The sequence below is a fragment of the Myotis yumanensis genome, unplaced genomic scaffold (assembly GCF_028538775.1).
Source record: "Myotis yumanensis isolate MYYU_CA2020_CCGP unplaced genomic scaffold, mMyoYum1.0.hap1 SCAF_2, whole genome shotgun sequence".
Classification (NCBI taxonomy): domain Eukaryota; kingdom Metazoa; phylum Chordata; class Mammalia; order Chiroptera; family Vespertilionidae; genus Myotis; species Myotis yumanensis.
The window spans coordinates 150,733,236-150,761,074 of NW_027223753.1; the positions used below are offsets into that span (position 1 = coordinate 150,733,236).

Genomic DNA, 27,839 nt, shown 5'->3' on the forward strand with positions numbered 1-27,839 from the left:
TTTACACTCATTTTTATTAAACAAATAAGTCTGGTAGTGGAATTTTTTTATTTAATGCATAAACATATAAGTCCCTTTATTAGAGAAATTGTACATATTGATGAAGAGGGTCAATGGTCACATCTATGGGTTAATTCTTTAAAAATCAGAAGCAATGATTAGAATAAACTGTAAGTTCTTTGTTACATTGTGAAGTGTCTTGTGTAGTCATATTCTATTGTTGGAATGACAGCTTGTACAAATTTCAAGAAAATTAGAAGATACCTAAGGTCTTTGGCTAAGGAAAATAGATTGGTAAATAGCTTTATGATTTAAGCTAACATTGTAATTATCTATTTTATTAAGCAATAATTTCTCAGAAAAAATACTTAAGACGAAATCTTAAATCAAGTATATTTAAAAAATTCACTCATGCAAGCTTGTGTCTAGTCCATATGAGGCTCTCTGTAATGTTCCCTTCCCTTTTAATATTCGAACGTGAAAATTCTTGAGTAAGAGTTCATACAAGCCCAATTATTTTGGTATAAAAATAAAGACAAGGTTGTCCATGTTAAAATGACTCTTTTACTGCCTACAAATCTGCTTGAATATGTTAGAAAATGAGACGGGGTAAAGAATATAAAAGCACTGAAGCAAAAGAATAAAAAAATTAGGTGGAAACCCTCCATAAGAACCAATTCTAGGTTAGTGCATCTGTATTTGGCATAGAATCTGTTAAATTGGGCTATCTTTAATAAAACTCTGAATTTTTTCCTATATTCCATTGTACTTGAAAACATTAGGAGCTTAATTTTTACTGGGAGAACTGATGACTAAATTTTAAATTATAGTCTTCCAAGTTGCTACCTAGCCACAGAGATGTATGCTCAAATTATGAATAGGATTTCAGGAATAAATTTAGTTTGGACTAAAAGTTCCTGATTTGTTTCAATATCAAATCGGTTCATATACCTCTGAGGGATGCACTTCATTTGCAATGCTTGGGCTACCTGTAATATCAAGAGAGTAATGACCCCTTAATCTATATCTAACACCTGGGGGCATAAACCACCATGTCTAATATCAATCTAGGACAAAACTAATTCAAGCTATTTGCATCTAAACCACCGACTTTGACTGCTTTTGATGAATCCATGTTATGGGTACACATATTTCAGGACTCAGCAGTTTACTTAATTTATTCATCTTGATAACCCCAGAAAACTGAGTTAACCTCAGAAGATAATTATAGTAAGAAGGGTATACTCTTCTTGTAGAAAAATGAAAATTAAAAAAAAGAAAAAAAGAAATGGGGGAAAATGAAAATACTGTATTTTAAGAATATCTGAAATATGCTTCAATTGCTTTACTTTTTAATTAATCTATTTAAGTTGAATTCTTTACTTCAGAGAGACCTCAGACTGCCACAAATGAATTCTACTTTTACCTGAGATCACATGTTAAATTGGAAATATACTTAGGGAAAAGGTAATCATGTGTTATCCTCTAAATTAGTAGACTACTCATCTCTCATTAATAAATTAAGCCCACTGAGTTTCTTTTTCATCAAGAGCAATAGTTTTACATTCATATACGCTTAGCCATTGCCTCTTCAATAAACAAGAGCATTTGGCAAACTTGTTTCTGTCTCTGTTAACAAGGCAGACTTAACTGTTACACACAGGGAGATGTGCTGATCAACTGAACAAGGCAGAATAATCATAATATAAGACATTCTAAATAAATTAAATATTCCCATTAAGACTTCCAGATATGAGAGGCTAAAACAAGTTATAGGTACTATGCCATTAAGGTTAAACTAAATCAATCCCTGCCTTCCCCCCCAAAAAAATCCTAGGAGCCAATTTGCTACTAGTCACATAAACAGGTAAGGATACATATGAACACCAAGTTCTCCCCCTCCTTCTGCAACAGTCTCAATGATTTTCTTCATCACCTCAGCATGCCTAAAAGGAAAAGAACAAATCTTAGGAAAATAGATCAATTAGACCAAAATAGGAGTTTTTGTTTGTAAAGAAATCTACCTTACTGTCAATGAATCAGTTTTAATATATAATAGTTACATTATAAGACATTCTTCCTATTTCCCAACAAGTCAGATGGCTGAGTAATGAAGACAGCTTTATTGGAGGAGGGGCAATTTTAAAAAGCTCTGGTAATCACAGATGAACACAATGGTACCAGTTAGCTTTCCTATAATAGGGGTGGAAGGCTGGTACGATTGGGTTGGGGGGATAGAGGGCAGTTACAAAACCAGAGAAAGGGAAATCATGCCAGGGCAGAATTGTAGAGCAAGGGCTCTCTGCTAAGAAAGAAGAAGAATCAAACCATGGATGGTAACAGTCAAAAAAAAAGGGGGGAGATATTTATAATGCTGTAATTTTGGCTGTTTAAATATTTAGCTGAAAATAAGCCAAAACTGAATTTAAGAAAAGCTAACTGGTCAGTCAAGAAGTTTAGATATTTTCTTTGTCCTCATTCATGCTGTAAAATTTATCTGATTTTATTACAAAGTATTTTTGTCTTTACATAGAGAACTAGAGGCCCGATGCATGAAATTCGTGCAAGCGTAGACCTACACAGCCATGGCGGCTTGCTGGATCTGTCTCTCACAGCCACAGCGGCTGCCTCCATCCCGCGGCTGTAGCCCCGGATTTGTCCAGAAGGACATCCGGTCTACTTAGCATATTACGCTTTTATTATTATAGATGATATTTATCTAAAGTTTTTGTCCTACCAACAAATCTTTTCATAGCCAACTGGTGTTTCTTCTGTGCTATACAAAAGAAAATTGGGCACATAAACTAAGAAAAAGACAACGTACAAAAGTAATGAATAATCTTTTATATCACCCTGGCTTAGAGAAATGATGCTTCACTGTTTATGAATACAACCTTCATGATAGAGGCACTTAACTTAGAAGATGAGAGATTAAATGTATTAACTCTGAGGCTATGAAGGCATAATCTGAGGCAACCCATGGCAAGGTCTAAATTGTCCTTGAAGTCTCATTTTACAGGCCCCCAGATTTTCTGCCATATTTACATTTTATTCTATTATATAGTAGTTATTAATTAAAATTGTATAAAATTAATTCAGTTAAATTACTTACCTCTTTTACCAATTGAGTAAAATTTACACCTCAGAGTGTAAATTTAATAAGCACCATCCTAAAACCTCAAGCCAAAAAATGAATCAAATAAAACTATCAAAAATAAAAACTTTTAGATTAAGTAATTGAAAACTAAAACTAATGATGTGTAAATTACCTTTCACAACAATATTAATACTTCTTGACATAAACTGGAAAAATGAACCAAACTTTCTATAGGATAAAGTCTGAGAATAAACAGGTTGTAAAAAATTAGAAGAAAATATTAAAGAATTTTTGAAAACTAGAATGTTGCATCGAATAAGACAATGGAATATCAGTTTTCATCTGAAAATTACTGTTACCAGAATTTCTCAATAATTTTGTGAAAGTTACCCATTAGAAACAACTAACAAAGAAATTGGCACGTAACACCTCTTTTACTTTTTTTTTTTAAGGAAACTTGTGAACAAATCATGTACATAAATTCAGCTTCACTTATTTGATCTTGTGAAAACACACTGATATAAAGAAAATCCAAAATTATAAAATGTACTCGATTTGGTAGGACTGAAAACTTCTTGACTAAAGAGTAAAGGAGAATAGAAAGTCTGCCTATACATCTCCCTTCACTAACCAATAAAAGGAGATAAATAAGTCACCTAGAAAAAGCACAAGGTTAATTTTATATTCCATATTCACAGAAAGATACAGCATGATAGAGCAAACCATGTCTAAATAGTGGGTATTTTTTAATATAAAAGGGATCATCCAAACTATTCATGGAGATAAAAATAGGAGTAAAATCACCAAGATCGATACCAGAACTAAACACATACAAAGAATAAAAATATATTCACACACACACACACACACACACACACACCTGCATGGGTGAACTGAACACATAGGAGGTGGTGGGAGATGAGGATGATTTTCAATGGTCACTGTTTTCTTCACATGATCTTGACTGATGTCTTCATACATGTGTTCAACTGTTAAAGGCTGCCGTTGCTGAAACCATAAAAAACGTTTTAAAATTATCCTTTAAAAACTTTAGGCCTAAAATTCAATATTTATCATATATTTATCTCCACCTCCCACAACACTTGCAATTCAGAATTCTAGACTATTTAGAATTACCAGATTATTTGGGGGAAATTTTATAGCAAGAAAGGAGAGGGAAGTCTGTCTGTTCATCAGACTATATGACATCAACCATCACCTAATGTAGTAAAGATCCCACAGAAAGGCAGGTTCATGGTTATCCAAAAGTCTTATAACTATTACTCATCTTTTAGGCATATTTTATTTTCTTGTTTTCTATTGATTGTCATTGGAATAACAGGTTAAACAAGTAAATTTTATTTTAGTTATCCTTTAATTCAATTAAGGGGATGACTTTTAAAAAAAAGTTTTCTGTCTTAAGGGAAAAAGACACACATGTGCCCTGGACATTTTTCCCAGTGGTTAGAGCATGAGCCCAAGGACCAAAGGGTTTTGGGTTCCATTCCTGGTCAAGGGCACATATCTAGGTTGCAGGTTTGATCCCCGATCCCATTTGGGGCACATGTAGGAGGCAACCAGTCAATGTGTCTCTCTAACATCAATGTTTCTCTTTCTCTCTCTCTCCCTCCCCGCTCCTCCTTCCCTTCCTACTCTCTCTCTAAAGATCAGTGGAAAATATATCCTCCAGTGAGGATTAAAAAAACCAAAAACATGTGTAACATGATCTATAATAATAAAAGCACAACATGCTAATTAGACCGGACGACCTTCCGGACGAAGCTGGGGCTGCGAGGAAAGCCTGAGTCCCGGGTGCCAGAGGGAAGCTGGTGCCAGCAGCCAGGAAAAGAAAGGCCTACTCTTGCACAAATTTCATGCATCGGGCCTCTAGTCATTCTACAAATGCTTAGTTATCCAATAGGTGTAGTCCCAAACAAAATTTATTACAACAAACCAAGTTCAATTTCCTTCACAATTAAAAAGAATAAGCTCAGGGACCAAGTAATAAATACGTAACAGATTATTTATGTTCAATTCTTAGTAAGAATGTTGCCACATTGAATAATTCGTAGTTTCTTCAAAGTAAGAATCAAGTGCAGTATTAACCCTAAAATTATAAAATAAGTGATATCTAAAATTTAAAAGGCCACATACAATATATATCCATAGACCTAATGATGAAGAAATTAAATCCAACAATTTAAAATATTTACATTAAAATACATTTTTATTTTTACCTCATCGTAGCCAAACAACCATAGTCGTGGCGTCTGATAATATTTATCATAAGTGATATAAAGGTCATATGTTCTGGTTTGCAAAATAGCATCTTCACTTCCAGCATCAGTTTTAGCTTTACAAGCTTCTACTATTTTCCTTGTGTCTAGGGTAGCCTGGCAATAATAAAAAAATAAATTTACAACCATTAAAATCACTATGAATGTGATATTTTAGAAAATCTATTTCTCTCACCCTATGTATTTATTTTTCAAAAGCAGATGTAACTTAAAACTCAAAATTTTATATGCTTTGAAGAACTTATTTGAAATATCAAGGTATTAAGAAAAACACTAATCCCTAACTTAATTCATTAAAAATTAACTAAAGAAAACTCAATTTACAAACCTCATCTGTTTCCAACAATCCACTCTCTTCATATTCTGTTGTAAAAAGCAACAAAAGATTAATCGAGTTCAAAATAATTTTGTAAACCAAATTATATATTATTTCAGAGTATCAATGAAAAACTGGGTTTTGCTTTTGTTTCTGACAATAACGAATAAATATATGTGAGATTCTATACATGTTTCTACAGCAGCAGCAACTTTACCTGGTAAAGCCAGACTGGAGAAAGTCAGCATATTAAGGCTTGGTCTGTGCTACAGTTATTAATACCAACTGGCATAATAAAACTGTAAAGTCCTCAGGGACTCCATAGTATACACAAGGCTAGTTATATAATTGTAAAAAACGTGCTCATTAAAGTCACCAGTGACTTCTACTTTGCTGAATCCAGTGCAAGAGTCCCAGTTTTCATCTTAATTGACCTCCCTTGGCTTCTAAGATACTCTATTTTTCGGGCTTTGCTCTCACCTTACTTTTTCTTCACTATCTCCTATGCTCGTTCCTCTTCATCATCTGGACCATTTAAAAAACAATACAAAAGAACACCAAAACTCTACAGTAACGAAGACTCAGTTTTTGGACCTTCTCTATCTACACTTACTCCTTGATGATTTATTTCACTAATCTCAATGATTTTAAATGCTGATGACTTCCACATTTATTCCATGGCTACAGACCTGAATACCTAATAGTTTAACTTATGGCTCAAATGAATGGCTAAGGGACATCACAAATATCACATTCCAAAACCAAGCTCCTAACTCCCCCTCCAAAGCTATTCAATCCTCAAGTTTTCTTCATTGCAGTTAATGACATCACTCCAGATGGACAGGACAAAAACACTTGACTATTCCGTCTCGCTCATGCCACATTCATTCCAGTAGCAAATCCTTTTGCACTCCCTCCACCTTAAATATGCCCAGAATTCTATTTCTCATCATTTCCAATGTTGCCACTTGAGTGTTTTGCTCAGTGGTCAGCAAACTCATTAGTCAACAAAACCAAATATCAACAGTACATCTTCAAAATAGACTCGCCCAGGCCAAAAACCGAGTTCTGCGCATGGGCCACGAAGTTTCAATTGCACTGTACGCGCGCCCGCACGTGGTATTTTGTGGAAGAGCCATACTCAAGGGGCCAAAGAGCCGCATGTGGCTCACGAGCCGCAGTTTGCTGACCATGGGTTTAGATGATCAAAACAGCCTCCTGCTATCCTATCCACCCCCCCTTCAGTCTATTCTCAACACTGCAGTCATTCTGTTAAAATGTTAAATCTCATTCGAAGTCACTCCTCTACTCTGAAAAGCCCCCCACTGGTTCCTCATTTCACTTCTGAGTTAAAGTCAGGGCCCTACATGATCTGCCCCCAGATTACCTCTCTGACTCTCCCCTCACTTCTCTCTGAACATAGGAGCCTCCCCAGAGTATTTGATAAACCACACATGCTCCCACTTCAGAACCTTTGCACTCCTCCTGAGATATCCAAATAGCTTGTTCACTTACTTCCTACAAGGCCTTTCTCAAAAGGCATATTCTCAATGAGATTTTTCTTCATCAATCTATTTAAAAATTACAACATTTATCCCACCTTAAGACTCCCTTATTCTCCCCTTTATTTTTCTCCCTAACGCTTATAACCATTCTAATACATACAGTAAATTATTTGCTTATGTATTGTTTTTATTTGTTTATTGCTTTATCTCCAGCACCAAAAATATCTGATACATAGATAATGTACTGCTCAATAAAAATTTGCTGTATCATGTTAAAATTTAAAACTCAATGGAGCAGAGTTCTTAATCCACATAAATTACAAATATTCCCAAATCAATATTCTAGTGTAATGAAAGCAAATCTGGAACACAGATACCTTCCATATCTGCAGCTTCTCCTTCATCTTCCTCTTCCTCCTCCTCACATAATGCTGAGCAATCTTGGAGTTTTATACTATCCTTTGAAATTAATTATATTTAAAGTCATTTCAATATGTTCATTAGTTCTAATGCCAAGCACTCACATGCCAGCACAGTGCTAACCAGTGAAAATTAAGAGTGATAAGACAGTTCTTATCCTTAAGAAACTCCTCCAGTGAGATGACAAACCCAAAAGACAATCATTAAAAGTGATGTGCTAAGGGCTATGAAAAATATAAAAAGCATTATACAAGCACCATGAGTCATCTAAGTCAACCATTTAAAAATAGTTGCCAGTTGTTTTTAGTTAACCAATTCATTAGTATTAGAAAATTAATTAAAAGTTATATTAACTTAAATACATAATTTAAAGGACAAAAAGTTATACATTTATAAATCACAATACACTTATATGTTAAACTTATTATTATAAATCAAACAATATATTTTAATTTATGAACATACTGGCTGAATTAAGCAAATTACAACTGTTACTACACATATGATTTCAGTTCAATTTCTTAACTAGATTAGCACTAAAAAGAATAATGCTAACCAAGACAAGCCTATACTGGTACATTTATCATTTTCACAAATTAATATTCTAAAATTCTGAAGTAAAAAAAATTGGACATCTAGTTTTTAACTAATTTACAATTTCGATTAGGGATGATTTTATTTATCACTGGAAACTTAGATCATATACCAGTATGTCATTATTATACCAAAAACATGAAACAAAGAAGAAAGTATCTGGATGATTATTTGATGAGCCAACATCTGACAAATTGGTCATTAAGGGAAACTTTAATTAATTCACCCCTAATGTCTTGGTAGGGCCAGACGAAATGATTTCTTGGCCCTCAGGCAGGATGTTTCCCACCCCTGTTATAGTACGACATAAATATGTTAAGTAACAGAGCAAGTACCATATTAACCACTATTGCATTTAGCAAAAATTCTTAAAAGAATTCCCATAAACCTATCAAAACAATGCCATCCAAACTACTCTACCATTTATCATTCCCCAAATCTGAAGCATATACACTAATGGCTGGAGTAAACAAGATGATCTCTTTTGACACAGCAAAGCTGTTTCTCCTTAGTCATCCAAATTCTCCAAAATGTACAAATTCAAATGAACTGCAATCATAAAAGTGAGTTTCTAGCAAGCATAAAATTGTGCACTGAAAAAAAATTAAACTTATTTTAGTCTCTAACACTTTCTGTTAAGCCCCAGTTAAAAATCCCAAATGATTCAAATGACAAGAACATAAAAAGAATATCTTAAACTAGTAACTGGTTGAATGTTTCATCAGGAAAAAAAAAGAGTACAATTATTCTGTCTATTCTATTCTCTCTGAGACGTGACTTAACAAAATAATTAAGAAGACATGGGTAAAGGCATTTTGTATGATTTTTCATATAATTTCAAATAACTATATAAAAATATAAAGACAATTGCAATCATTTTCTCTTTAGAAATGAAAAGTTAATATAGTCTGAATTGAAAACTTTCAAGAAGAAAAATTCCATCCAATTATATACTTATACCTTGATTATACAATAAAACCTAACTGATTTAGTTCCCACTCATGATTCAAAATGTCATGATTTTAAATGATGCTAAAGTTTACCTTTAGATTTTCAAAAGCAAAAATATACTCATTAGTCATAAATTAAGAAAAAATGATATAATTAGTAAATTGCTTAAGATAATTTTAAACTACAAAATTTAAATCATAGCATTACTATCTACTAATTAGCAAGTAAACTACTTCAAAAGCCTCCATTTACAGAACATTTGGCATTTATACTTAAAAATAAAAAGCTATTTTTTTTTTTTTTTTTTAAATATATTTTATTGATTTTTTACAGAGAGGAAGGGAGAGAGATAGAGAGTTAGAAACATCGATGAGAGAGAAACATCAATCAGCTGCCTCCTGCACATCTCCTACTGGGGATGTGCCCGCAACCCAGGTACATGCCCTTGACCGGAATCGAACCTGGGACCCTTCAGTCCGCAGGCCGATGCTCTATCCACTGAGCCAAACCGGTTTCGGCAAAAGCTATTTTTTTTAAAGTAGCCTAGAAGGCTTCACAATTAGTAAAAATTAGTTTTTACTAGTTATAATTTCAAAAAATGTTTCTCTTAACCATACGACAGATTAAGGAAAAGAAGAGAAACACTGGGAAACAGTAGTGTTTTGGTATGCTGATACACAAAAATGGGGGTGGGGGGGTGAAGTTAGGATATAAAAGAGCTTGATAATAATCAGTTTGAAAAAAATGATATGAGTAATCTTATATCCATACATACATATACATATACATACATACTAGGTCACTGAATTTGGAAACATATCTAATTAACCAGTACCTTGCTTTCCAGTGTAATCTCCTTAACTGCTTCGGTTATTCCTGTAATACCTGTTTAAAATTGTGCATAAAAGATTTAAATTGTAAACATTTTTCTGATTCAAGCAATATAAAAACACTTAAAATTACTTAAATTCTGACAACTTCTCTGAAATGAGAAACTAATATTAGCAACAATTTTATTAATGAATTCAATAGAAATAAATAATCCCAAAGGTACTTCTCAAATTTTTAAAAAAATAAAAGAATACCAATTTGATATTTTACCATGAATTATCCTATTTTATCAGCCCTCATTTACTATTCATTTACTTTGCTTATGAATCTCTATCAAAAATACATATTCATCCTCAAAAATGAGTAGATTAAGAGACTATAGGATGCACATTTACATTTTATTAAAACCTACATTGGAATTTTCTCAACAAGGTATTAGTTATATTACTATGCCATTTGCTTCAGAAATCTAGGATGCCCAGAAGTACTAATACTATATCACATTTATGCAGGGCTTTCTGTTTTACTGTTTCCACATCTTATTTAATCCTTACACTGTCCTGTGTGCTAATTAAGATAATAATTTCTCCCTACGAAGAAATAAAGTCTCTAGACAGGTAAAATAACTTGCTTGAGTCTCATAGCTAGTTAAGTGAGATACTGGAATTCAAATCCACACATTCTGAGTTTTGGTTGAAAGCTCTAACCACTGCACATGATTAAACAATTACCTCAGAACCTATCTGTCTCAATGAAGGTGGCCTTAAGCATATACCGGAACAACAAGGCAGCTAAATAGTATTTCTAATTCAAAATACATGTCAGTGTTCTCACTTAAATAGTTCAAAAAGGATGAAAATAGTAAAGAAAAAACCCTACATTAAAAAATATGCTTTGCTCCTTTGTTAAGCGCCGCCATCTTGTGGCTGTGGGCACCACCATCTTTGAGGGTGTGGTAGTCAATTAGCATATTCCCTCCTTATTGGCTGTGGACGCTGCCGTCTTTGTGGGCAGGGCAGTCAATTAGCATATTCTCTCCTTATTGGCTGTGGGCGCCGCCATCTTTGCGAGGGTGTGAGTGTCAATTAGCATATTCCCTCTTTATTAGATAGGATTCGCTGAATCCAGTATACAGAAACAAAGTAAATAAACTTCTTCAACCTGTCTAAATATGATACAGAATCTCATTAAATCACTCTTCTAAAAGTAGGATATATTGGCAAAAATGTCCAGTGACTCTAAAGAGGATAATACTCTCAAGGGCTGTGATGGTTAATTTTACATCAATTTGGCTAGGTTATGTGTCCAGATATATAGTCAAACACCAGTTTAAATGTAGCCATGCAGGTATTTTTTAGATATTATTAACATTTAAATCAGACTTTGAATAAAGCAGATTACTATCCTCCATAATGTGAGTAGGCCTCATCCAATTAATTGAAGGAATTTCACCTCCAAACTGCTTCTTGAGCTGCAGTATCAACCCTTACCTAGATCTTCAGCCTGCTGTCAAGCCTGCCCTATAAACCAGATTTGCAAGCTCCCACAATCACATAAGCCAATTCTTAAAAATACATCTATCTACACCTATATCTACAATCTATTTTCTCTATCCATATCTACATTCTGTTGATTCTGTTTCTCTGGAGAACCATGACTAATATAATAAAAGAGAAACATGTAAATTGACCATCCCTCCATTACGACCACCAGCCAATCAAAAATGAGTATGCAAATTAACCCGACAAAGATGGTGGGTTAATTTGCATACACAGGCACAGGGCAGAGAGCAGAGTGGGAGAGCTGGCAAATTGGGGGAACGTAGCTCCCTCGGTGGCTCCCCTAAGCCGCCAGGTGGAGAGCAAAGCCAGAGAGCCGCCGGGTGGAGAGCAGAGCGGGAGAGCTAGCAGAGAGTTGAGCAGCTTGGAGAACTTGGCTCCCCAAGCTGCCAGACGGAGAGCAGAGAGGGAGACCTGGCAGCTTGGAGGACCTGGCAGAGTGGGAGGCCATGGGACAGAGACAGAGCAGGAAGGGAAAGCCAAGAGTGCGGAGAGCACCAAGAATTCTGGGAATAGTAGTTCTGGTGGCAGCCCCAGGACCTGAAGCAGAAGCCCAGAGTGTGGGGAGCACCAGGAATGCTGGGAATTGCAGTTCTGGTGGCAGATGGATTTCCACCTAGACACTAGAGCAAAGTGAGCCTGGAACAAGTTACTGTTGCGGTGAGGGATGGAGGGAAAGCAAAGGTGAGAGACATAAGTAAAATCAGAGTGTCTAGGAAAAATTAAAGGGAAGATATCCTAAAACTTCCAGGAAATCTCCACCAATGAAGCAAAGAAAAAAAAATGCCTCTATTATTCTGTGAGCAACAAACCAAACTGGGTTGGGGGTCTCAGACAATTTGCTCATATGATTGCAAAGACAGACAGAAACTCCCGGATTGGAGAGAGCTCCCCTGAGGGCTCCCAGATTGGAGAGGGTGCAGGTCGAGCTAAGGGACCCACCCCCAGTGCATGATTCTTCGTGCACCGGGCCCCCAGCAACTAATATAAGGACTAAGACAAATCAAAGAAACCTGAAAGAAGTGAAGCACAGAGGAAGCAAAAAACTCTGAGGTGACAAGGAACCAGACACCTCACCTTGTGAGTCAATAGAAGCATTGTTTTAATCAAATCAGAACACAGTTTAACCCTGAAATTCTAAGGTAATCTCTCATAAACATTAGTTACAACTTATTATGTATATCAAATTAACTGCAGTAGAACACTAAGTTGTTTTCCATATATGAAAATGTTACTTGTCCCCATCAGCAAGACAACCATTTTTTTAGTTGTCAATTTTCTGTAATAGATTTTTGTCAATCCAATCATATTGACACCAATTTATCTCTGTAATGAAGGCTTTTGTAAATATGCACATAGATTTTTGGGATAGGGATTAAGGAATAAAATACAACTAAAAAACAGAGTAACTAATTAACTTTACATCAGAAACATAGTGCTATAACCAAAGACTATAGTCAGTCAACAGACAATGTACTATGGATGTGCTGCCCAGTCAGGGGGAAACTAAAGCAGAACAGCTGAATAATTTTGGAAATGATGAAAATAAATAAATGGGCAAAAGAGAATGATTTTGAAATTAGTTAAAAAATTTGCTATTCTCTTTAGGCTTTGACATAACATTCAACTCATTAAGAAACAAGTGAGTTTCAAATCAAGGAGCCCACGTTCTGACTCTATGCCTATTATCACCATGAATAAACAGATGGCAGTGTCCCTTATCCAGAGTAAAGGACAAACTGCCATACCAAGGTTCTTCTTCCTGGACAGATTACTTAGCCTGTCTATTGCAGTGGATCTCAATTTAAGGGCAGCAATTTTGGTCTTCATGGTATAATGGCAATCCCTGGAGGCATTTTTGGTTGTCACAACTGTAAGAATTCTACTGGCATCTAGTGGGTACAGCCCAGAGATACTGCTAAACATTCTGCATTATACACAAAATGCTACAACAAAGAACTACCCAGCTCAAAACGTTAACAGTGCTAAAGTTGAGAAACCCTGCTCTACCACTACTTTTGATACGCCTCCTACTCTCCAGGGCTTACAGGGAGAAAACTTATTTTTAGTATCCTAGATTTAAACTCAGAACATACTTTCTTCAATAAAACTAAGTCATACAGCAGTACATAAAATGCCTTTCCATGCATTTTACTTGGAATAAAAAAATCATATTCAGAATTCCAAACAATTTATGCAAGCAAACACTTATGAATGGCTTAAATTTAGTCAAATCCTTTAACAAAAATTTGTTGAATAACTTCTGTATCAGATACTATGTAGATATTGAGGATTCAACAATGAATCTATACCTTCATGGTCTTTACAAACCTCTTAGTAGACATTAAAAAATAATTACTAAATACTTTTAAATGCCAGGTATAAAGTAAATAGGAGTATGGTTCCTGTCCTAAAACTCATCATCCAGCAATGGAATGACATGCAAATAAGGGATTCGAAGTAAAGTAGTATGCATACTCAGTCTTTTTTTTATTTACAAATTTTAGAGAGGAAAGGAAAGGGAAGGAAGGGAGGGAGGGAGGAAGAGAGAAACACCATCCACTGCTCCACCCATCTATGCATTCATTGGTTGATTCTTGTATGTGCCCTGACCCAGGATCAAACCCGCAACCTTGGTGTATTAGGATGACGCTCTAACCAAATAAGCTATCTGGCCAGGGCCACATATCAGTATTTTTAATTGGCTTTCTTCGTTTCTTTAGAAATAAAGACGATGATATGGGTATTTTCAAATTGCTAATGAAGTAGCAGTACTATAGAAATATGGTATACTTCAAGAGGATTTTTTTCTAATTTGTCCTCCCTGCTTCTTTTCTGGTAAGTCTACTGTACCTTATATATGCTCTTCTTTATTTTAAATTAAAACTGTTATAAAAGGTTATAAAAGTTTTTAAAAATTTAAATCATATGTATGTCATTCTATTTGCCTCTTACCTGTGTTATGATAAGTATCTACCCATCCTCCATCACCATCATCCTCTTCAATGATAGCTTCCAATTCATCTGAATATTCCATCTGCTTGCACCGCTTGTAACATGGCACTATAAAAAATGGCAAATGCTATTAGAAGCATATAATCTGTTTCCTATAAATCCATTTTTAAAAAGATAAAGTTTATACCATAAAATATAGTTTTGCCACCAAAATATTAAGGGAATATTACAGTTCTCCTCTAATGAAAATGATTCATTAAAGAGTTACATTCAGCCTACAGACATAAATTATTTAACCACATTTATCTTTCCCTAAGTAGCTTTTGTTGTTGTTGTTAATCCTCACCTGAGGATATTTTTTCCATTGATTTTTATAGAGAGTAGAAGGGAGGGATGGAGAGAGAGAAAAACATCAATATGAGAGAGACACATTGATTTGTTGCCTCTGGCATGCGCCCCTGACTGGGGCCAGGAACAAACCTGCAACCCAGGTACATACCATTGACCAGGAATCAAACCCGTGACCCTTTGGTGCTCAGCCTGATGCTTTTATCACTGAGCCACACCAGCCAGGGCTAAATAGCTTATTTTTAGAAGACAAGTAGAAAGGCTCTACTGGGAGTGTTCTATGAATTCTTTATCCTAATGGTCTGTGAAAACTGCAAACTGAAGCCAGAGATGACATTATTTAACTTCAGGATAATGAATAATAACAATTTTAATAGCTTTACTCTCAGAACATGAAGGCACCACCTGTCATTCTCAGAGGTGGTAGAGGTGACCTCCAGCTATTCATAATGAGCAAACCAGGATAAAATTCACTGCTAAATGTTACTCTATTGTATAATATTGGTATTGAGTTTCTGATATATCAAATGTTTCAATTAACAGGTATTATTATTATACATATATGCCTAAAATTAAATAATTATAAGGCAAAAACATGATGTATGGTCAACAAATTGCTATAAATATCCTGATTTTTTAAAACAAGCAGTATATAAATTATTAATTCGAATAAATATGCTGTAGGAAAGAAGAAACTGATATTTTATACATATTTTGCCCTTCCTATAATAAGTAAACTAGAATGAAAATCAATGTATTATTATATGATTAGAGAGGGATTATAACAACTTTGTATTGTTTTCAAATTAACTTTATAAATAAAATGCTATCTGTTTCAAAAACATATTTTGTACCTATAGGCAATCTTTCAATGACATTATGGATAATAAAATCTTTAGCTTTAAGCTTTTAGATGTCCAAGTTAGTATCAATTTCATCTTCCATAAAAAATTTAAATCTAAAGAGGATCAAAGTTAAATAGCTAAAAATATAGTAAAGTCAACTTAAAAATAATTTAATTAGAAGTCTAACTCTGATTAGGGCCCTTTTCCTCCATATTTTAAAACTAGACATTTTGGGCAAAAATAACAAGAAAGGAGATGAAAATCAAATAAGGAAAAAAAAAAATACCTCAGCAATAAAAAACCTAGAGCTTCATTAAATTTCTAAATTTGTCTGAAATCAGCTGTACTTACAGCTGTGAGCACAAATTAAGATCATAAGGTTTTTTTTAAAAATATATAACTGCAAAATTTACTAATAAATGCAACGTAATTCTTACCATTTTTGGTGACCAAAAATTGTTTGCCTGTTGGAAGGTATGCTTTCACTTTCAATTCTTCCCCTGCAGCCCTTTAAAAAGAATGAGAAGCATCAAAATACAAAATAAAATAAAATTTTAAAGGCAAAGATAGAACAGAAGATATCACATGTAAATCTCAAAACTAGACAATCCACACCCCTGAAAAAACTGTTTTGGCAAAATACCATTAAAGTGATATACATCAGAGCATCAAAGAACATAGCACTATTATAAATTAAATGTACTAAGAGATACAAACAACAGACCTAAGAGAATTTGGATTAAATATTAGACAAAAAATACAAAATAATATAGAATGACTATTATGTTTGCCTCTGAATAGAAAGGAAATGTTGTTTTTAGTGAGTAAAATCTCATTCAGATTTTTAATCCTAAAGTACTGCTCATCTTGAGACCAAGAGGCTGAATAATAGTTGCATGACATTACATAACAAAGTAGGTGGTTAGCAAGATCTGTTCCTACCACACTATTAAAATTGGAACTAAGATATAAAATATACTTTGAATCACTGAAAACAAAAAAAAACTTGTACTGAGTGCTTATTAAATATAGGATTTAGAACTCTAACATGCACATTTTTACATTCACCCAAGGATATGTTTTTATTGATTTGAGAGAAAAAGGGAGTAAGAGAGAGAAACATCCATGTGCTAGATAGACATCGATTGGTTGCCTCCCATACGCAGCCCAACTGGGATTTGAACCCACAACCTAGGTATGTGCCCTGACTGGGAATCGAACCTGCAACCTTTTGATATAAGGGACAACATTCCAATCAAATGAGCCACCCGGCCAAGGCTAATATGAATTGTTTTTATTTAATCCTCAGAACCCTAAGAGGTGGGTAACATTAATATCCCCTTTTTATAGGTAAGTAAACAAGAGCTTGAAGAAGATTGCCCACAGTTACAAAACCAGAAAGTGGAAGAGCCAAGTGAGTCCAAGGCCACTGCTTTTAAACACTATGCCCTCTGTGGGTCATTTCCAATTTTTCAGTGCTGCTCTCTGGAATATCTCATTAAGAATTTGCTCAAAGAATCTCATGTGGATCAAAGAATCTTCTACTGGATTTGGCCAGAGCTGAGATAGTATATGATGTCTATCACAATCACATGAACATAAATTTGGAGTCCTGCTGTGTTCTTTCTCGAGCTTCAGTCTAAAGCTCAAACCATCTATTTGAGCACAAAATAAAGCTAAGTAGCTATCTAGGCATCTTTGGACCTTTCCCAGAGGTCAAATTCAACAATGCCATGACGCTCCCTGAAGTTCTGAGAGAAGATGATATAATAAAGTCATGATGACACCTACAGACACGAAAGTATATATAGCAAGAAAATATTGTTTCAAACACTGATTTAAAATAAATTGTTCCTTTGGCCTCAGGAGTTCAGCTGGAAGTGTGGACATTGGAGTGGGGTATAATTAAGTTCTAAGTTAAAATGAAATTATTTCAACCATTGCAATTCATAAAGTATAATTATAAACTACCACCAGCTAAAGAAGATCCTGCACATATATATAATCCCTATAACAATACTATATATCATGTCTAAATTCGATAATTAAGGGCTATAATAAAGAAACCTGAAAAAGAAAATGTGTTATCATACTGAAGATCCTAAATTAGTTATGTTTACAAAATGAATATTATTTTAAACTTTATATACCTATTTAACTTTTTAAAATATATAAAATATAGACCAGACCTAGGTAAATATAGTTTTAACTTACAATTTAGGATAAGGGGGGAAAAAAGTCAACCAATCTTACTAAATCAGAGGTATTCTATGATATTAGCTCAGTATTAATATGGAACAGAAATACATGTAGGAAAGACAAGGACATAAAAATAAATAAATCTGACACCTTGGCCTTGACATTTAAGAAACAATGCTCTAAAAGATAAAGAGCAATCTATATATATAAAAGGGTAATATGCAAATCGACTGGACAGCTGAACGACTGGTTAGCTATGACGCACACTGACCACCAGAGGGCAGATGCTCAATGCAGGAGCTGCCTCCAGCCCACAGGTCCCGATCACCTGATGGGGAACCAGGAACCAGGGGTGGGTGGCGGCGGACATGGGCGGCGCTGGGGCCCCAATCGCCCTGCCGGTTGCCCCATACACAGAGGACGACCTGCAGCAGCGGCGGCAGAGGGCAGGGCTGGCTGCCGCTGGCTGCCGCTGGCTGCCGGCAGCCGGGGAAGATCGGCCCTGATCACAGGCTAGGCCTAGAGAACCTACCTGTGCACGAATTTCGTGCGCTGGGCCTCTAGTTGATAATAAGCAGTAACAACTGTGTGAGGTATGTGTTAAATATAAAAATTAAGGGAAAGACAAAAGCAAATATTGTACTTCTTTAAGCTCTTTAGATATTAAGGAAAATTTATCAATTAGAACCTGGTTAGTTCTAGAAACACTTCTCCCAAATCAAAAACTGTGCCTTTCAACTATAATTGAAAAAGTGTCATTGAAAGAAAAAAAGGCTATAATAAGTTAAAAACTTATATTTAAACTAAATAATAATTGCAAATATTTCTAGAAAATTATATAGTTCTGCCAATATTGAGATCACTTTTCCAGGAACTGTCTGGTGGTTTTACTATGAGTACGTAAAAGTAATAAAACTGCATTTTTTAAAACACATTCTGCTATTATTCAGAATATTTAAAATATGTTATGAGATTAGCTAAGTTGCTTAAACTACTTTTCTAAAAAGTTAATAAAGAAAATAAAACATTTTTAAAATCTACTACCAGAAGATTTTCAATGAAGACATTAGTCAATATGAAACTTTAAAACTTTTGAGTTAATTTCTAAAACGGGAGTATTCTTTTGAACTTTAATAAAAGGTCATATGGTTAAAGAACATAAGATTTTGCAAAATCTCTGCATTAATTAATGTTATAGAAATATGCAATAAATATCCATTAATATGAAAAAGATGAGCTAATCAAATTTATAATCTCTTGAACATGATTTTTTAAAAGCACTATAAAGAAATGATATCCTAGTAAAGGAAGTGAAGGCATTTATCTCAAAAATACCCATCTTTTGTGCTAACAGAGCAAAATAAAACAGGTGTAATGCCCAATTTTTCTTCCTTTACTTTCACATCACAGGGAACCGTTTAATAGAAAAATCTATTAAAGAGGATTAGACTGGTCATTCCAATTTTCATGTCCTAACCAATTTTTCAAACTGCCATAGTTATGAAGTCATACTTTTATTAATTTTATATTCTTCACCCAAGATTACTTACCATTGCCATGTTGGACAGTGGTGAACTAAGTGATCTCCAGCTGCCACAAACTATGTGGATTTAGAAGGAATATGAAAAAAGGGAAAAAGAAAAATTGAACATTACTGAATATATGTTGGCAAAATACCAAAGCGATCATCTTGTGTATTCTTGATACCCAATAATCAATTTAAATACAAACAGCACCAAATCTGCTCTACCAGCCGGAAGAATTATTATTATTATTAGAACTGAAAAAATTTTAACATCCATAAGTTTAAATTTGGAACAAAAAACCACTGAATGCTATTATTTTAATCCGTTTTTATCCCTAGATTAAATGCCAAAGGCATACATATCATGAAATGTATAAAGTTGACATTATAGGATTCAAAATGTCAAAAATCATTTTATAGAGAAATAAAATGTAGAGAGATTCTTCCTAGAGGACGAAAAGTCAAAGAAGATCTTGAAAAAAATTACTAAATAGATACATGTCTGATATAAGAATAGTTTTTACATCACATTTCTTTCTCTTTCTTTCTCTATCTCTCTCGCTTCCTCCCTCTCTCTGTTTTCTTAAGTTAAGGTAACTGCCAATTTTGAAAGCTTTTCACAGTCTTAAAGTAATATTAACAAGAGTGAGAAATGTAGTGCCAAATAATGGGGGATATTTAGAAGTTTTTGTACTGACTAAGAAAACACCGAGACAATTCAGAAATTGAATTATCTAACAAACTTTGGACTCTCTGGGCATACTGAACATTGAACGAGTTTTTGTTTGTTTCTTTTTTTTTTTTTTTTTTCAAAAAATAAAAACCAGACTCAGGAAGATAGTTTAATCTTTTCAGAATTTCTATTATACATGAACTGTTCTTGCTACAAGATAGACATCTTGTTTATTCTTGAAAGCAGAAAATGAAAGTCTGTTAAGCATAATTGCAGTGTCCCAACTCAAACAATATGCACACATACTTTCCCAATTATTATTTCACAACAACTCTAACTTAAAATCATGTCTTTTTCATGGGTTTATTACACGGCAACAAATTGCAATGTCTTTAATTTTGTAATGTCTTTCTGAGAAAAGTCAGACTGTATATAATACTCTATTTTAATTTGAGAGAGTAAAGCTTTATAAAGCATTCTGAGAGTAATTTTCCAAAAAGACACAATAACAAGATTTAGCATTGTATTCCCAACAGCAACTCTTTGTGTTCTTTTATTTCACCTTTACAAATGTTTCTGTTCTTTTATTTCAAAGAATCCTTTTTATTACTTAAATTGATCAGGCAAAGACAAAAACCCAAATGAAAACAATACTCTCTTCCCCAGGTTTTCAGCATTTTGAATCTTTTCGACCAGATGCTGCATTTAACACTGTAGTTATCAGAAACTTATTTAGCACCATCAAAAGAGTAATTTAATAAAATGCAAGCAAAACAAAGAATTAAAAATTTAAAAAACTTCTTTATTGATACTGCCTTGATGTCATAAGACTCTAATATTTTATTCCATGGAAACTCTGGTAGCATCTATTAAAAAATAACATAAACACTAGAAGGTAAGGAAAACTATGAAACAGTGGTTCTCAACCTTGGCTGCACATTAGACTTACCTGGGAATCTTTTCAAAATCCTGATTTCTGGGCCTCATCCTCTAGAAATTCTGTTTCTTTGTTACTAATGTTGTGGCCTCACTCCGTAACAAAGAAACAGAATTTCCGGAGGATGAGGCCCAGAAATCAGGATTTTGAAAAGATTCCCAGGTAAGTCTAATGTGCAGCCAAGGTTGAGAACCACTGCTATAAAAGAACATAGAATTGTACTTATGATTAATACATATGTACATTTGCCCTCACTAGCAATGGCCATTATTAAATGTTTCATATGTTCAAGTGAAATGAAATGTAAGACAAAAACTCAAACTTCTAAATTTTCAACATTTTCTCCAGTAGCTTTCTTAGTGATTAAATATTATATAACACTGAATAACTCCCAACAAGACTGAATCAATATTAACATTTTGGTGAGCAACTTTATTTTTGAAGCTACTCTTTATTACTATATTCAATCAAGTCATACACACGCTGTACATTAAACTATTTTTAATAAACAATACTATATTGAATAATGCCCGACCCTCTTTTAAACACAAGACTTCCACAGCTCTCAATGAAAACAAAAAGATATCTGGAGGCTGACAGCCAGAAGCCTAGAAATAGTAAGAGAAAACAAAAAACTCAGTATAGTATTTAACTAAAACAAATTATGTCTTCTCATTTTCCTCCTCTAGAGTCATTCTAATTTAACTCAATCCTATCATTGTGCTCTATCCCAATTCAGCATTATGTGGTTGGGACCCAGCTGGGCTAGTTATGCCTTGTATTTTTTTAAAAAGGGGAAAATTTACTAGGTGTACTAGTTAATAATGCAGACTTTTTCAATAGATGGAGTTACACATACATTGATATATATGTGATTTGAAATGTATGCTATTTTGTTGTATTGACAACAAGCTTCAAAACTTCATGTCAAATTTTCTGAAGGTGTTAACATCATAAATATTTTAAACCTAAAAATGTCGAATTTTGTGCCAAAAAAAAGAAGAGCATTTGTGGGAAGTTATAATTCATTACTTTATTTTGAAGAAAAGTGCTGCTGAATACTTTGGGAAGCTTATGGTGAACATACTCCATCTCAAGATACTTTTGAACACTGGTTAAATGTTTTGAAAGTGATGATTTCGATGTGAAAGACAAAGAATGTCCAGGTCAACCGAAAAAAGTTTGAAGACCAACAATTACAAGCATTATTGGATGAAGATGCATGTCAAACTCAAAAACAACTTGCAGAAAGGTTAATGTTGCTCAGCAAATAATTTCCAATCGTTTACAAGCAATGGGAAAGACTTTAAAGGCAGGAAAATGGGTGCCACATCAACTGAATGAAAGACAAATGGAAAACTGAAAAGTCATCAGTAAAATGTTGCTTCAAAGGCACAAAAAAAGTCTTTTCTGCATCGAATTGTGACTGAGGATGAAAAGTGGATTTATTTTGAGAATCCCAAATGCACAAAATCATGGGTTGATCCAGGTCAACCATCAACATCTACTGAAAGGCCAAATAGCTTCGGAAAGAAGACAATGCTCTGCGTTTGGTGGGATCAGGAAGGTGTGGTGTATTATGAGCTTCTAAAACCAGGTGAAACCATTATACTGATCACAACAACAAGGAAACAATTTGAACCACGCTTTGATCGTGAAACGACCAGAATGTGCCAGAAGAAACGGCAAAGTAATTTTGCTTCATGATAACACACCATCACACACTTCAACACCAGTAAAAGACACATTAAAAGATCTTTCCTGGGAAGTATTAACCCACCCGCTGTATTCACCAGACCTCACTCCTTCAGATTACCACTTGTTACAATTGATGGCACATGCACTTTCTGAGCAGCACTTCAAAACAGGAAGAAGTGGAAAATTTGGTCTCTGAATGGTTTGCCTTAAAACAAGAAAAGTTCTATTGGGACGGTATCCACAAATTACCTGAAAGATGGGGAAATGTGTAGCTACCAATGGACATTACTTTGAATGAAGCACTTTTGATGTTTCTCTTGAAATTATCTTGTTTTCTTTGATTACAAAATCCACTATTATTAACCAGTACACCTAGTATTACCCACTTCATGATACAATTAAGTGTTAACAGTTATTCAATCTAGGATTAGTAGCTATTTTAAAATAGCTTAACTCTAATAACCAATGATATGGATCTCTAACTCATCTATTTAGTAATTAGAAATCTTCACATAGAGGAGATAAAACCAAAGAGTCCAAAAAGAATAGCATACTTTCATCTCTGCTCTTGACTTCAGATACTTAGTTTCAGGAGTCTTGTCTACATTACACCTTTGTTGGACAAGAACATTAAGATCCTTAACATCAAAACTGAGTTTTATTTGGCATTCAAAATATTGAACTCATGATGCCTAAGGTAGAATGGGTCTGTCAGAAAATGTCTAGCCATGACCCCTCATTTTATAAATAAGGAAACAGGAGGCCTGTGCCTGGTTAGCTTCATTGATTTGTCCAAGTCAGAATAGGAGAAATTAGAGAAATTGGTCTGGAAGGCAGATCTCCTAGTTCCTTTCCACACCACTATGTGTCTTCACTAAAAATAAAGACAATTTTAGATAAAAGATCAACATTCTGGGAACTCACAAGGATTTGGCACTGAAGAAATTCCATCACAGTGGAAAACTGAAAGATCAGTTAATTCTCTAGCTTGAGGTCCTGGAATTTACAGCAATAGCCAATCATAAAACGAGGCTTATTTCAAAAAGTTTCTCTCAAAACAATGATTATGTTCTATTGCCAATTAGTGGTACTTTTAATGAGAGTTAAAAGTGAAGCTTAATAAATTCTTTGCCATTTATTAAGATTAAAAAATAAGTCTGATGAATCATAACCATTCATAGAACTGGAGTCTAAAAGGACTTTTAGGTCAGTATTCATTCCACTAAGGATGACAAATAACTACCTAAAGGAAAGAGAACACTTTTATTATATAGATTTGGTGAGCAAGTAAAATGACTCCTTTGAACATAATTCTTCATTAAAAGTTCAATAAAAATCAACAGGCCTATAAAACAGGCATCAGTTTCAACATTAAGCAGAGTTAACATTACTGGGTTGGGAGAAAAAGTGAAAGAATGGTGAGAAAAAAATCCTCGTTAAATATGTATAAATAAAATGTTTAAGCTAAATACTGAGAGACATACTTATCCAAGCAGTGAACCAAAGTTTCCAAATGGAAAGTCATGAAAACTCATGTTTGGTTAGACAAAGGCAAGACAACAAAGGCCACTGAGTTCACTGCTCGATACAGCACAAACACGAGTAAAGGATAAGTGACGATAGGAATCTTTTCCATTCCCTCTTCCACCCTCACTTCCAAATAAAGAGGAACTACAGAGAAATATGAGAAGTGGCAAATCAAGAGGGAAGTTACATCTTCTATGGGAAGTAGAAAACCCTATATAGTTGCTAATGCAGTCAGCAGAATCTACTTTTACTCAAATCTAAATTAAAGTTAAATATTTTTTTTTCTTTATAGTAAAAAAGCCACCCAGTTAAATATAATTGTAAAATATCATAGCTTCAGAATATCTTCAACACTCACCTCTTCTGGGGTGATAACACCTGTTTCCTTAAATTTTGATTCCTAAAGTGAGCAAAAAGAATAACAGTATTATACTACTTTCACTTTCGAATTAAAAATGTTTTTCTGCAGCTGTTTGCCTGGCAGCCTTCTAGGCAATGGAGCACATACAAAAAAAGGAATATATCACTGGTACCTGACCTCAAGAAATATATATGTCTAGTGGAGAAAACTGACATGAAAATAATTTCAAAACAATAATTTGGGGAAATCACAAATATCTTTATTTTACAGAACAGTAAAAATGTCTTAAAGATGTTTAGACATCCCACAATTCAGCCAACATTTCATTTAAATGGAATAATATTAGAAACCAAACCTATAAGTTGTAAATCATTTAATACTTTCCCGTTATTTTCACCTCCAAGGTACTAATGTAATATTCTCTTCGCTAAAGCAAGGATGTTATCTATCAAATATTTCTAAGTTTTTCAGTTATATGTAAGATTTTGTGGTAGAGTCTGAAGAAATGCAAAGATTCATTTATGAACATTATTCATTCAACAAATATTAACTGAACAACTATGTGCACTATTTGAGTTAATGGGGGTATAGGAGTAAATAAAATGGAGCAAACTCATCTTTGTGCTCATAAGAACTTTAGACTCTCTAGTGGAGGGACAAAAGCCAAATGGTAATGAATACCATGAATAAAAATGAGGCAGAGAGGAAAATGGACTAGTCCAGGGTGTAAGGAGAGGGTGTAAGGAGAGGTCAGAGATGGTCAGAGACCAAAGACTTCACTGATAGAGAACTACTGAACAGAGACCTTAGGAAAGGAACCAGCCGCAAGGCTGTCTGGGTGAAGAGCATTTCAGGTAGAGGGAAGGGCAAATGCAAAACCTGAGGCAAGAGAGGGCGTGATGGAGTAACAAAAATAGGTCAGACTGGCTTAAGCAAAAGTGAGCAAAGGATAGAGTAGTAGGTACCAGTCCAAAGGGGCCTGGAGATCATTGTAAAGACTTTGGCTTTTACTGTACCTATGTCTCTCAAACCATGGTTTTTCTTAATTTTTACCTACTAGGAAAAATAATTATTTCTTTCCCAGGGATTTAGTTTGTGTGTGTGTGTGTGTCTTCCTTGCCTTCCTATGTCTGGTAGGAAAATATAAGTATTCTCTCTGTAAACCAACAAGTTTGCACAGGGAGGGGCAAGGAGAGGGCCATTAATTCTGCTTTCTTTATTACTAAAAATACATACTGACAAGCTAACATTTCCTTAACAGTTTGGTTAAGAATTTCCTAAAACAATTCTATGTTATAAGATCAATAGAATACAACTGGCCAACAAAATGGCAGTTTTATATTTAACGTGGAAGGTCTTTTTCTCTTACTCCTCTCTCCCCGAAACTAAAAAGTTGTAACAATCATGTATCATTTAAATGCTGTACACCTAGGTCCTAGGTAGACCGTTTTCTGAAAAGATTACATAATATGCAAAATAATCATGATTCAACTGTCAAGATGGTTTTCAAATTCAAATGGACTGAATAATCTCAATTAAGATGGGTTTCACAGTAAACAAACATAAGCATAGCAAGACTTGAAATTCTCATTTATAAACTTTTCTGACTTTTTTTTTAACTTGGTCTAACAAGGTATCATTTTAAAATCAGTCTCAGAAATAAACATAAAAAGAGTACAGAACTAACATTTCCCTTTGCCATGGGAAAGGAGCAAAGTAAAACGGTCCACTATTCTTCTTAGTGCACCAGAATAGCTTCCTGAATAAAGAGAACCATTTCCATGGATACTTCACCCCCACACCAAGATTTGTAAAATGTTAGCTGAAAGCTTAAAAAAAACAAAACAAAACATTAAACAAGAACTCGCTATTCAACCATTATAACTGCTCACTTTTCGGAAAGGAAAAAATAAAGTTGCAATAACAAACTTTACTCTAAAACAATTATATAATAAAAACTTGAATACACTTCTAGAAATTTACCTTGGAAAATAAGAAAACCATCCGTCTCTCCTATAATAGCTAATGTGTCACAATTTTTACTTTAAAAAATGATGCATTGCCAACATAAAATCAGTTATATACGCAAGAGGGGCAAAGCTGCTCCTTGTTATCACTGAAGTCCAAGATTAACAACTCGTTTCAGCTATTTTAAAACCTTGGGAAAGGAAGGTTTTGCCTGTTAGCTGGGTTCAATGGCACTGATAAGGTTGCAAATTCACCTTGTTCCTTCGAGATCTAACAGGTTGGGATCTCAACCACCACTGGTTATTTCAAACTCCTCATCATACAAAAGATTTACACTTAAAAAGTGACATCTGTTATTTTAGTACCAAGCATAGGTTTCATTTTTTTTTTTAAAGATAAGCAAAATCTTTGTTTAAAACGTTCAAACGACTACCGATGCTGGTTTTAACGTTCTCAAATACACTTTGCTGCGGACTACCTCGCCGCCCGACGTACGCAGACGCGCCGAGTCCTGACGGGCGAAGGGCGACACGAGTATGCACAGCGCGTCGCTCCAAGTTTCCCCCAAGAGCCGGAAAGCCCTAGGAAACAGCGGCGGAGACCACAGGTGGGGGCTGCACCTCTTCCGGTGTCCCACCTTCCTACACCTTCCCCGGGCGGAGAGCACGGGGACGCTCCCGGAGCCCGGTCCTCGGCGCCTGCAGAGTTGAGCGTGTGCCTGACAGCCCGGCCCGGCTTACCTTGAGGACCGGGGTCAGGTACTCAGCCACTTCCAGTGCCTTTCCCTTCACTGTGTTAATCACATTCTGCATCCTGGGGCCGGGGTAGCGGCCGGCCCCGCGACGGGGTGGGAAGGGCAGCCGGGACAGGGACCCGGAGTCAGAAAATGTCCCCGCGGCCGCCGACGTGCATCGGCACGCGGCCGACGGCACCCGAGGGGACGGGACGCGACGGGACGGACGGGACGCGGGGGAGGGGCGGCTGGCGCCGCGCGCGAACAGGGCTCGCGCTCCTGCACCCCGGGCAGCGAGGTGGCGGACCGGGCCCAGCTGTCACCTGGCCTCGAGGGAGGGCGGCAGGGCAGAGGGGTGTGTTGGGGAGGGAAGAGCGGGCGCACGCGCACCCCTGCCCTCAGGAACTCTCTTCTTTCCTTGGCTTCATTCGCGCTCCTTCCGGCTTCCCCTTCCTTTTCCCACTCTCTCGCCGTAGCTCCGCCTCCACCAAGGCCTCACG

The 27,839-nt window shown here is 35.2% G+C and overlaps 1 protein-coding gene across 3 annotated transcripts; it reads right to left on the bottom strand.

The window, feature by feature from the left end:
• On the bottom strand, window positions 1-27,804 carry ATG3 (autophagy related 3). Of its 3 annotated transcripts, XM_070406181.1 has the most exons (12): window positions 27,347-27,804; window positions 24,636-24,677; window positions 19,468-19,517; window positions 16,156-16,226; window positions 14,526-14,633; window positions 10,016-10,065; window positions 7,593-7,674; window positions 5,723-5,757; window positions 5,335-5,490; window positions 3,978-4,105; window positions 1,878-1,946; window positions 1-264 (listed from the first exon to the last, which is right to left on the bottom strand). In XM_070406181.1, the coding sequence occupies exons 1-12, from the start codon at window positions 27,416-27,418 to the stop codon at window positions 183-185; spliced, it is 945 nt and encodes a 314-aa protein (XP_070262282.1). In that variant the 5' UTR covers window positions 27,419-27,804; the 3' UTR covers window positions 1-182. The 3 variants fall into 3 exon arrangements, with proteins under 3 accessions (XP_070262282.1, XP_070262284.1, XP_070262283.1); XM_070406183.1 differs by lacking the exon at window positions 5,335-5,490; XM_070406182.1 differs by lacking the exons at window positions 24,636-24,677; window positions 27,347-27,804 and adding an exon at window positions 23,675-23,746.
• Between the last annotated feature and the right edge of the window lie 35 nt (window positions 27,805-27,839).

Bases quoted from the DNA above. Each gene is read 5' to 3' on its own strand.
- ATG3 (XM_070406181.1), bottom strand. From the start codon at position 27,418: ATGCAGAATGTGATTAACACAGTGAAGGGAAAGGCACTGGAAGTGGCT. The intron at 14,634-16,155 runs GTAAGAATTACG...CATTTTTTATAG, and splicing joins ATTTTTGGTCACCAAAAATG to TGCCATGTTACAAGCGGTGC. The intron at 10,066-14,525 runs GTAAGAGGCAAA...AATTTTAAACAG, and splicing joins AGATACTTATCATAACACAG to GTATTACAGGAATAACCGAA.